Source organism: Orussus abietinus, unplaced genomic scaffold, assembly GCF_000612105.2.
Source record: "Orussus abietinus isolate OABI.00-Male unplaced genomic scaffold, Oabi_2.0 scaffold4, whole genome shotgun sequence".
NCBI classification, from domain to species: domain Eukaryota; kingdom Metazoa; phylum Arthropoda; class Insecta; order Hymenoptera; family Orussidae; genus Orussus; species Orussus abietinus.
The window spans coordinates 3,081,212-3,093,218 of record NW_019396014.1 but is presented as its reverse complement, the minus strand read 5'-3'; the positions used below and the strand labels follow the sequence as shown (position 1 = coordinate 3,093,218).

General features: G+C 49.4%; 1 protein-coding gene across 6 annotated transcripts in view; it reads left to right on the top strand.

Annotated features, from left to right (window-relative positions):
• LOC105695562 (heterogeneous nuclear ribonucleoprotein K) overlaps window positions 1-12,007 on the top strand; it is a 110,005-nt gene that overhangs the window by 57,613 nt on the left and 40,385 nt on the right. For all 6 annotated transcript variants that reach the window (XM_012417214.1, XM_012417215.1, XM_012417208.1 and 3 more), the window contains 2 exons: window positions 1,282-1,354; window positions 2,883-2,993. In XM_012417214.1, coding sequence (XP_012272637.1) covers window positions 1,282-1,354; window positions 2,883-2,993 — 184 coding nt within the window. The remainder of the gene's footprint in view (window positions 1-1,281; window positions 1,355-2,882; window positions 2,994-12,007) is intronic.

Sequence of the window (12,007 nt, the reverse complement as noted above, 5' to 3'; positions counted from 1 at the left end):
TTTTATTAATTCCTTTCTTTTTATATGAACATAAACGTACATCAGGGATTCGCTTCCGTATCGCGCCGATGCCGTGTCACCCGAATCGTAGGTGCGTGTGCGATAATGCACACGCATGGTGTAATAACCGTCCTTACGCGATGCACGACGGATGTCGATTTACGAGGCGGCGAACGCGCCGATTAATCGACCCGTCGAGACTAATAATCATTAAACACGAATTCTTTCTCCCCTAGGTACCGAATATGACCCGTTCCATTCCGTTGCTGGACATCCCCGGAGCCTGGAAGCTGGCAAAATAATTCCTGCGCCCCTTGCATTGTTTTTCAATATTTTTCATAAAATTCCAGGAAAGCACTTTATACTTGAAAATTCCAATCGGTACTCCAATAATTTCACTTTCCACGTTTTCCCGCCTACCTTCAACACTTTCACTTTCCCCGGTTCTACAATTAGATGCTCTTCTAGTTGCACCTCAAGAGCCACGTAAAACGCCACCCAGTGGTATAATTTCCCTAATCACTCTTTAAAAGTTAAATCTCTTTCCCTGGATTCTCGAAAGTACTTGTAAAAACGTCATTTTTCCGACGGAAAGGTTGTTAAACGTAAGAAGGGTACCTACTATTGACCTTAATTAATTGAACCGTCGCAGTTAAACCTCCGGTTAATGCCTACCCCTTAAAAGTACCCAGGGCTCCGATTACGTGTCGGGGTGATTATTCCGCCGGTTAATTTTTAAAGCTGGGTACCCCTTGTCGGGTTTCGCCGACCCCTCGGTCTACGAATTATGAATCATAAACGACATCCGAGCTCGGCCAGGACTTTTATGCCGGCTTCCATGAGCCCCGTGTCATTTTCCGATCGATAAGGATCGCCGAGTCGCGCGCCTCGGTGATTGATCTTGATCGCGTCGCATTCGCGGGTGGAAAAAAAAAATCTCCGGTGGTTACACGAGGCGACGGCATTATTATCAAGGCTGATAACACCGACTCCGTCGTCACAAAGTCGCATTACCATGTCTGGATTAAAATTCCCCGGATGCGACGCGAGCATGTCAGTCCCTTCACGCGACGAGGGCCTTCGTCCTTCCTTGATACCAGGGAGTGGGTGATAACCAAGCGTCCTATTTATCCGGGAGAGGAAATCGTCTTTCCATTGCCCCCCCCGAAACGCTACGATTTTTCCTTTCACTGGGTAGGGCTTGGTAACGGACCAGGAAAGATGCACGCCCTCGTCCTTGCGGCCGGATCGGCGTAATTCTTGGAGCTCTTCTGATTCTAGGGTCCTGACCATCAGCTCGGACTTGGACACTGTTCTCCAAGTGGTGAACGAGGTGGTGCCTAATCTGGAAGAGGTAAGAACTCCCTACGATATTTCCTTGCGGGGAGAAATTTCCCGGGAAATTTTCCTGGGAGCGACGTCGAGTGGCAGTGGTAATCGATATCCTCCGGGGCTGAGGGAAATGCAGCTGTCGGACTTGCAGACCCTGTAAATGCGTTTTCCCGGGGAATAGCCAGAAGCTTCCAGGGGATATAGCGGTAATTCGCCGCGGCTGCGATCGGCGTATTACGAGAATTCTTGATCTGGGAACGTCTCCCTGGACCGGCGCCGGATGCTGCGATAACGTCACTGAAATCACCCTGCCATTCCTTTTTTACCGACATTAATTCTGTAACGGCAGTGCAAGGGGGTAGAACCCGACATATTACCAAGGAAGGATCGTCCTTGCCCATATAAGATAGCAACAATTCATAAATACATATTTCAATTTATTAATAAAAGATTAAATTACGGTTTATCTCGTTTCGCATGGTCCAGGTGAGAATTCTTGGATCTATTGGGAAAATAAGTTCCTTATTTTTTTTTGTTATCGCTTTCGAAGAGGGTTCAGAGGTCGAGCAATGTTTATAACTCGAGGCTGGGCTTGAATTATTCAATAAAAATTCTGCCGGGGGAGGTTCGAGCTCTCATCGGAAAAGCATCGCGCCGACTTTCGGCGTGCAATTTTTATGCAAGATTTAGCTCGAGGTGGGAGGCACCGAAATTGCCTCGATTGACTGACTTTAAAATTATCCCAATTTCCCGGGGAGAATCGATAGTCGCTCGAAGGTCTTTCAAGCCGCGACGTGTCGGATGGGGACCGTCGCCGATCTTCCCCGGTGACGCGTATTTTGGGAAGCTCGTTCCACTTTAAATCGTTATTAACGTCCCGTCAATCCGACGAGATGTCAGAGCGCATCGAGCATTCGGCTCCACCGGCCTCTGGCGTAATGTTTTATGACCTCCGAGCCCGAGTGGTTTTTTCTGCCGGGCGTAATTCACGCGACAGTCGCCAAAGAGTTTCCTGAAAAAAAAAAAAAAAAAAAAAATCTCGGCCGACTCCCGCGGGGGCTGTAAAAGCGAGGAAAAAAAGGAGAAAAAGAAACGAAGGCCTCATTTTCCGCGATCTTTCTCGCCCGGAATCTTAAATCCCGCTAGAGTCTGCGACGTCGAATTAAATGCGAATTTTAATTTACGCCCCGCCTCGCGAGACCAGCTTCGGAATACTTCTCTCGAAATGCGAAAAAGTCGTCCAGAGTCCAACATCGCGATGGCGGCCGTAAAAAAACATTACGTCGACTTTTTCCTCCGTCGCGTATATTCTGGAGGACTTCGGGATCGAAATCGTCATCAACGTCACGTCACTCCGACGAGATCTGAGGCCTCCGGATGTGCGGCATTGCGGCGCGTCGAATTCCGCCGCGAATTCCGGATGGAATTCCGCGGAGACTTGCCGGATTGACGTCGCGAGGCGTGGCCCTGTCTACTCCCTCGCTTTTCCTTCGCTTCTCCCCAATTCTTCCCTCGAGCGAGCTCACCGGCTCTCGTCGAACTGATTTCAGAATGGCACGAAGCACGGGACCGACGAAATCGACGTCCGGATGCTGGTGCACCAGAGCCAGGCCGGATGCGTCATCGGGAAGGGGGGCTTGAAGATCAAGGAGCTGAGAGAGGTGAGTCCTCCTTGAGGGATGTACTCCATATTCTAGATTTTTTATTCCGCAATTTGATTCCGGTACAGATATTTGGAATACCTAGACCACATACCATGAAGTCGTAATCGATTTGATAATTTGCTTTGAAACTAAACTGCGGAAGTGACTTCGACTATCTTAAAAATTTAAATTATGCCGCATCCGTGGAGCATTGCACTTTACTTTATCAAGCCCTTCGTCGGTAGGACCGGGCTCCCTACCCCATAGAGCTGGATGCTTCCTTAATACGCCAGCATCCCCCGTCCGGTCGGGAGGGAAGATTCCGCCGGGGTTCCGCAAAGCATAAATCCATAAAGCCACCCGCTACCCTCTAAGAGGGGTTAACCGCAAAACTCGGCTCGCATTTCGTCCCGGAGATTTTGAGAAAACTTCGACCCTGGCCACTTTTCGGGGCCCCGACCGAGACTGGAAGTAAGCCGGATGCTTATTCAAGGGAGGAAGTTCATAAATGCCATAAAAAGGGGGGCCGAGTTAATTTTCCCGAAATTCGGCCTGGATTTCCTTCCCAGGGGTGGAACTAAGAGGAACGAAAACCGCGTCCGCTTTTCTCCGATTTTTTTACGGCGCCATTGGCTGCGTGAACCTGAAATCCAGTTTGAGGTATAATTCAGAGGATTGCTCTACGGCGCGATAATGGCGACAATGGGGATGCTTTAATTAGGGGGCTGCACAACGGGGCGATACAACGCCGGTGTTGCATCCGGTCAACTTTTTGCGTTTTTCGACGGCGCACTTCGGCACTTCCGTCACGCCCTTCTGAAATATGCAACGCGGTCCAAGGGCGCTCGTTACGTTTCGCACACGGCAGCAACAAAAGCGAGGGTCCTCGTCCTTTGTGCGCTATTATAGCCACAGGAAACCTCATGGATTTCGAAATTGTTGCGGCGGTCTGGCCTGCACCAGAGATTTTTTAACAGCTATCCCACCCCTTTCGCTGCTTTGCCCGAAAGTCCGCGCCACGTATTTTAATTTTCCTTTTCAACACCTCGAGCCTGATCATTTTCTCTTTTCCCTCGCATTCCAGGATCGATCTCATAATTTCGCCTGAATTTCTCCGCGCACTTCGCGCCCCCAGGTGCGAAGGGAAAATCCCAAAGTCTGTTACCCTCTTAGGGGTGGCTCGCGGGGAGGATAAGCGCGCAGCGGTCGGGGTCCGGGAAACCCGGGAAACCCGGAAAAAAATCTCTACGGAATATCTCCGGGTCGCCGTGCGAACGTGGTTACCAGTGTTTGGGTTCGTAATGAAGGGTTTTCGGGTTTTTTTTTCTCTGATCCTCTTCCCCGATAAGATCGAAATTCGGAGCTCCGCCAACGCGGACTCGTCGAAGGCGGTGCAATAATTTGTCGGTAGACCTTTTTTGTTCTTTCGATTCCGTCGACTCGGGGGATGTAAAGGGACACGCTAACGGGCGTGTTCTCCGGGCATTACATCCGATACAGTTGTAGACGTATCGCCTGACAAACGACTGCCGGCTCGATGGAAGCACTCTAGACAAGCCCGGTTGTATACTTTTGCATTTCCAGGGATATCGGGGACGTCTTGTGCCACGATATTCCCTTTGATCTGTTTCCGTGTTACTTTTCTGAGTGGCGATTCGAGGATGAAACGATAACTCTTTATCTAGGACAAACCGGCAGGGTTCGGTGCGCGTTGTAAAAATGCAAGGGAAATTGAGGGAAGGAACCAAGTCTTCGTTGTTTATATCGAGTACCCGGGTGATACACGTTGAGTTATCTATTTTTCAGTCCGCGAAAATTCAGAGGGGAACAGACATTGAACTCTTGTTTATTGAAGGATGCGGTACATCTCGTTGGTACATGCTGGGATATGATTCTTACCTACCTCCTCATTGTTCGGTGGTCGGTACAACATTACCAGATGGTATCCGTCGGGGTATATTTTTCGGAGCAACCAGTCGGGATTCAGTGCGCGTAACAAGGTTGTTTCCCTGAGTGCAACCGCTATTTCCGCTGTCGAAAATTAATGCGAGGTCGGAGCCCTTCCTTCCGACCCGGGCGACCATAAATTTGCAAACGCTCATGTTAAACGTCTGCAAGTCTGAGCGGGTCTCTCCGCAAAAGGGGTAAGTGGCTCCTCGGGTCCTTATTACGTCTCTCCTGGGCTCTCTTCGTCCTGCGCCGGTGTCGGAATCCAGCCCGAGGGCCTTAAGGTTATGAAAAAGGCGCCGAGAAGTATAATCGCCGCCGGTGAACAAAAAATCTGACATTTCATCGAAAACGCCGCGCCAAGTAACCGTCATTATGAAAACTCGACGTCGTCTTGATTCCAGTCTGGGGTAAAAAATGTATATTTTTGTAGAACGTTCTTCTAATTTCAATTTCATGGGTACCTTCCTTAGGGTCTCTATAGTCATGTAGGAAAATGTCGAAATATGCGGTGTGTCCAGTTTAGAGAAAAATTGTATAAATAATTTGACCCTTTAAGGCCAGGAAACGTTCTCGGAGGGCGGAGGAAGAGAGGCAAAAAGCAGGGATGGTCGTGCCTTCATCCCCTAACGAACCCCAGGTCCCGATCGACTCGGAAGCCTTGGCACCGCCACTCACCGACGTCGCCGAGTCGTCTTATTTCGATTCGGCCCTGTCGGAGGGGGTGGGCTTATCGATTTCTGGCACGTTACATTTTCCTCCCTTGTTTGGGGGAGGCAGGGCCGAGCCGAATCTCCGTCACGAACCGCGACCCGGCTCGACGGAAGGACTCGCTGAATTGTAAATAAGATATCCGCGAGATGATCCGTGAAATTCCGACTCTGAATTCACCCCTTAACCCCCAAACAGGAACGGGGATGTCTCGGACTAATTCGACAACCTTACGGATTCACGATCCGTACGATTTCAATATCTCTAAAATTCCGGATTGAAGCCGAAGGAAAAGGAGAGAGTTTGGATGAAAATCCGAGGGGAAGGTGCATCTATGCGTTGGCGGAATACTCGGCTAGAGAAAAAAAATCGGTTCCATACACGCTCGTCCGGCGAATCGCGTTTTCTAGGCGAGCGAGTTCCTCCCCCTCGGAAAGGGTTGCTTTGACGTCGCGTCTCCGCCAATGGGGCTGATTCGGCATCACCCTGGGAAAGAAGCAGGCAACGAGGCTGAAAATGACACGAGAACACGCTGCTCTGTCCGTCCGGTCGTGCCTCGTTTGCTCCTTCTTCCCACCCTCCGGACGCAGCCCGAATAATCCGATAAAGTCGAGTACGGAATTTAACGGTATTGCTCGGCACGTCCCTTAATCCTAATTTGGCCTAATTTATAGCCCCGCGACTGCCTAAATCGCCCGATTAAGTCGGAATGATAAGGCCCAAGACGTTTATCGAGACCTCGCTAATATTTAAGGCACGAACCGATAATCCACCCTCCGGAATAATGTATCCTAATTGGGGTGACCTACGCCTTTCCGCGGTTGCTTGGAGACGTCTGCCCCGATCGATTATTAAGTGCCCTATAGGGCGGGTTCGATTTTATTCGTTCATGATCGGTTACCTATAAAATACCTCCTTAAATAGGGGTTTGATTTCCACTTGCGCTTCCAGGTTTTATATTTAGTTAATACATTTTTTTAAATAATTTATAGTCGATGCTGACGAAGGGTAGTGGATCTGAGATAGTCTTTTTTCATCAGACCATGCAGATTCTGTTTACGATATCTCGAATTTCTGAGGACACCGAAGGGAAGCAGCAGTTTCCTTAGAGCGGTGTTACAGTTGTCCTAGGTCGTTCCTTCAACTCGTCGTATTGAGATTGCAATATACCGACATTCGTTACGTCTGAGGGCATTTGTAAACTAATAACGTGGTTACCAGTTCTAGGTCTGCCGACTGGTAACCTCCGGCCCGCGTTTAACCCTTTTGCAGTGCAGCATGAGCGAGCGAGCTTGTACCTCCTGCAAGTTCGTTCGCTCTGTGCCGATTTATCTGGTCATTTATCTGGTCACTCATCCCGCAGTTAGCTTTTCCCATCCCCCCACTCTTTTATTTTTCTGCACTTTGTATTACCTGTCTGGTGCATCGCGTGCAATGTGCATTATGCACCGCCCGCGATAAGGAAAGTGTCATTATATCACGGCTTGTTTTATCATATCGCGAGGTTAACGGAAATGACGTACGACGTGTTACAGTCCTGCTGCATGACTTCATTCGGCCGTGCCGCAATAGGTCTGATAATTTCGCGCGACCTCTTTATCGTTGTCACCGATAACTCGACGCCTATCTACCCGTGCTTGGCGCCTAATTTAAACGTCATGCTACCTTTAATTTTCTGCATTAAGGAACAAGAACAAAGTAGAGGATTTCCTGTAAGGACTTTCCACGTAAATCTCTTTTTATGAAACGTCCCTTTCTCGATCTCAGGATCGTCGAAATCTCCCAAACCAAGGCGAAGAGAAGCATCGCCGCCCCCGTTCATCCTCGAAGTCGAGGACAAATCGCGTAGACTCGTCCTCGTATAATTTGTCGGTCGGAAGGATGTCCCCGGTTCTTGTCGGGTCTTTGCGGAAGGATCGAGCGGGGTTCCCGAAATTGCGGAGAGCGAAACGGAGGCAAGAAAAGCGAATAGCCGACCAGGGGAGGGAACTGCATCCGAGGTAGGGTAGGGTGAGGGGGTGAGGGTGAAATATGCGAGCACGCAACGCGCGAGGGCATCGGCGGTGCATCGGGGTACACAGGGGTGCAGGGGTTGTCGCGCCAGGGGGCATCACTAGATGCCTAGGGGGTGCACTGCGGAAGGCGTTAGCATAATGCGAGGAGGTTCGCCATCCCTGACTCCCTTTCGCCCCCTTCGTCCCCTCGCAAACACCGAAGACACGGAGGATCGACTACGGCCAACTCGATCCGCCCCTTAATGGCCGTCCTGCTTTTCCCCCGCTCTTTATTCCCGGAGTTTTCCACGGATATGCCGGTCTTAGCCCCAGAAGTGGCCGCGAAGTTGGCCGAGCCCGACATCCGCGTGTTTTATCTCCCGCTGGGGAAGATCCGGCCACCCGGGGGTTGGTTATAGCCGTTAGCTCTCGTTGTCTTCCCTTCGGCCAACTTGGGGTGCGGAGCTTCGCTCTGAAACCGAGTGAACGTCTCAAGGAAAAAAAAGAAGAAAAATCCTGTTTTTTAGGCCCGAAAGTCGAATATCGCGATGACGATTCCCTGCGCTTATTTCTCCCGAAATTTGATATTTAATAATGGTCGGGGGTTAAATGGGGAAATCAGGAATTTTTAGGGTCTTGGCAAAAGCGGGAAAATTGGCGGGGATTTTAGTACTCGGTTAAAATTTTCCTGGCGAGGGGGAAAGTGCGCGGTATCTTTGAATTTTGGGAATATTACATATGATGGGGAAAAATGATGGGTCTTCAATTTGCCTCGCTCCGGGGCAAGAGGTACAACGTGATATTTGATAACTCATTTTTTACGCTAGAGGAGGGTGATGCAACGCGGGTGTGAAAAAGGTGCCAGGAACGGGGGAACCTCGTTTTAATACCGTAACCAGAACTCTCCGCCAGAAGGGGAAGAATTTAATATAATTCCATTCCCAGAAATGAGGATACATTGTAACACGCGAAGTCATAACCGCGTCGCTACGGGAGAGGAGCCCCGAAACGCATTATAGGAATTGGTTTCTCGGCGGGATTGTGTGCAACTTGAAATTCGGCTTATTTTTAATATTAAAGGAGAGGAAGATAAACCACGGATCCCTGCATCTTCGTTACAGCGACGCGGGTGAAATGTTTAATGTCAAAAATCCGGGAACGGACATCCTACGTACCGTCGCCGTAATTCTAAAACACGTATTTTGTAAAACGAAAAAAAAAAGAGATACACATTTCTGCATACTAATTTCTATATTCATTTTTTTTATATTATTCTCCTCTCGCGTATTATAAGTACAGGTTAGCCGGGGAATCATCGCGTCGATGGTATCATTTTAATTTTTTTTTTTTTAAAGAGAAAAGTTGAGAAAGGGGAATCGAACGCCGGGTCGCTTTCTGGCGATCGAACTATCGGTTCCTTTCTTAGCGATCGAATTATCGAAGAGATATATATACCCTAGCCCCCGGCGACCGAGATAACTCGATTCGGTAATCGAGTCGGATGGACTGTTTGATATTCGGTTCGGATAGTCGAATAATTTCGTTATTCTCGTCCCCAAGGAGGGCCGGGTCATTTTCTGCAATGATTCAGCGATGCGCCGTGCAAGGCAAATCGCGAGGAGGGTGCTACGGCAGGGGGATGAAAAAGAGGCAGGCAATTAACGTTAACGCATTTGAAGGAAATAATAAATAGCGGGGCGAACGGAGGTGCCTTCAATGGAAACACCTGAAAGCGTTGATTAGGTGTCCGTCGACGGCAATGGCGCGTTTTCCCCTCCTCTCTCTTTTTCCCTCCCTTTACCTGAGTTTGCCGACAAACCGGTCGCCCGACAATTCTTTTAATTTCCGCACCCCTTTCCGCGAGCGGAGGGCCATCGGCGATCGATCGCGATTCGCCGGATTACCGGGAAGACCGACTCGTCGGCGCGGAATCGCGCGCGGTGTAATTTCTTTCCGGAGAAAGTGCCAACCCCGAGAAACCTCTCCGTCGGTGCCCGATCCCCTGGCTGGCTTTGTCGAGCCCCGGAAAGAAGGGAGGTTTTCACCCTTTGTGCCCCACGGGGCGAAACGCAGAGGGAATCTGCCCGACACCCCCCGCTTCATACAGAGGGCTCGCGAACGTTTCTCGACACGCACAATGGCAATTCTGCCCTCAAGGTCTTCCGCAAAAACAATACCCTCTTCTCGAATTAGTTGCTACACGAGATTCCTGTATTAATACTAGCCGTTAAAAATGAGTTCCACTTAAAATAACTAACCGGAGATATTATCAAATCTGCGACATTTCGTCAAGACAGCGCCGACACCTGTTTTTCTGTTTTCACTCCGAGAAAGTCCAGATATTTTCGGGATAATTTCGCTTTTTTATTATTTTTCTGGGATGTTGGGCTATTTGTTATTTATGAGATGCGAGTCGATTTCTATTTTTGTCGCTTTCTTTTCGATTTCCATGTTGTATGTAAATGAAACTTCGCCATTGATTCCCATTAATCGAATTACCGGGGAACAACTCGTTGGCTTGCGTGCGGAGAAATTTCTTTCCGGAAGCGTTCTGCGGTTGCAGTTGCAGCTGCACGAGGCCCTGAGACCCTGGTCGTGCATTTCCCCTTCGAACCTGCCGTCGCCCCTGGATTCCAGTTTATTATACATCAGGTACCGCAAGTACATAAGTTCTCGTTTTTTACATTACGTTTACGTTACCACCACCATGTACACGAGGAAGCCATTCATGACCGCCAGTGTACACCCGTCGAACCTGGAAAATGGAGAGACAGGTGTTCCCGACGTGCGCTCTCATTAAAGGGCGTTTCATGCCCGGAACTTCACCGAGACCGGCATTGTAATAATTCCCCGCTCGATAATTACCCTCACAGGAGCTCGATCCACCCTGCGATCGACCTCTTTGCACCCCCCATGGACGATTCTCCCCAGGAGGTCCCCTTTCCTACCCGATCGAAACGCAAAACCCTTGTAACGATACCACTTCTTATACCCAGTCTATCCCACTCTTCCCAATGAGATGATTACTTCCCCCCCAAAATATTGAAAATAACTCGTACCACCGCTCCTCCATTATATGTATATGTAAAAAAATAATAAAAACTATCCTAATTTTATTTGGGAATGAACTCTGATTTTCACAGTTCGGCCATTTTAAGTCGCGAGTCATCATCGCCGCCCCGGGCACCCTGCCATTTTTGGGACATCAAATGCCACATTAGATTTTATCATTTGCCATAAAAATATGACCCTTCTGTAAATCATGAAAATACGTGCAGGAGGTACCTCGAGGGTGGCGGGGTCTTCTCCGAGACGAGTTCTCCCTCGTAATCACGAGTCGGTATTTCGCGGGAACAATCTCGGGCGCGGGAGTGCCCGAACCCCCATGAGAAATCGAAGAAAAGCTAGGGAGGCTTGTCCCCGGATATGCGCTCTCGCACGACGTATAAACGGATCCGCGGCGTCACGCTATCTCGGGCGAATCGATCTTGGTTGCAATTTGCGTAATCGGCGGCCGGCTCAAAGTAAGTAGCGCAAGAGCGAGCTCGTTTTGCCCCGACCGAATGGAGCTCGCCTCTCCCTCGGGTCCTCTTTTTATATTTCCATTTTTTTTTTTCACCTCGGCCTTTTCATCCCCGTGCACGCACTCGCGATTATCACGGGTACGTGCGTCCAGAGATCGGCCGTGCGAGAAGTCGTTTGGGGAACGCTGCGGTCTGTCCGGGAAAACCCCCCCGCTTCCGCTTCCGGTTCCGGTCCACCCTGATCGCGCGAATTCCTCTCCCGGAATTAATGCTCGCTCCGATTTTCACTTTTGGCCGCGAATTTCCACCGTGGATAGGATTTCGCCGCCGAAGTACGCGGAACGAGTCCCATGAGATGAGTGCTGGTTCTTTTTTTTTTTTCCGACCGGGGAATCCGGTCTTTCACTAATCGACTACCGGGGTTTTCGGTCACACGAGGGGCAACGATTCGGTGGTTTCTATGTTTGAAAAATATTTTCCCGGGAGGGAGTGATTTGAGTAACCAGATTTCCCGGGGAGGATCCCGCCCACTTCCAGAATTAATGTCGGATTTAATCCGAGGGGATCCCGAACGCGTTTACCTTTTCGTCTACCTTTCCGCTGCGTGTGCCTCCGGTTAATATTAGTCTTCCTATGGACACATTTCAAGGGAGTATTAATGTTTATATTGATATAATAATTTTGAGAACGTCGCTATCGCAAGTTGGAGGCCGACTACCGGAAGTCCTACGTGGTGATTTCGCTCTCATTACATCGGAATCCGTATTCTTTAGAATAATTTAAAAATTGTTTCACATCATTGAACGACAGCTTATTAAATCGTGATGTCGCGCTACCGCCATCAATTGATACCCCC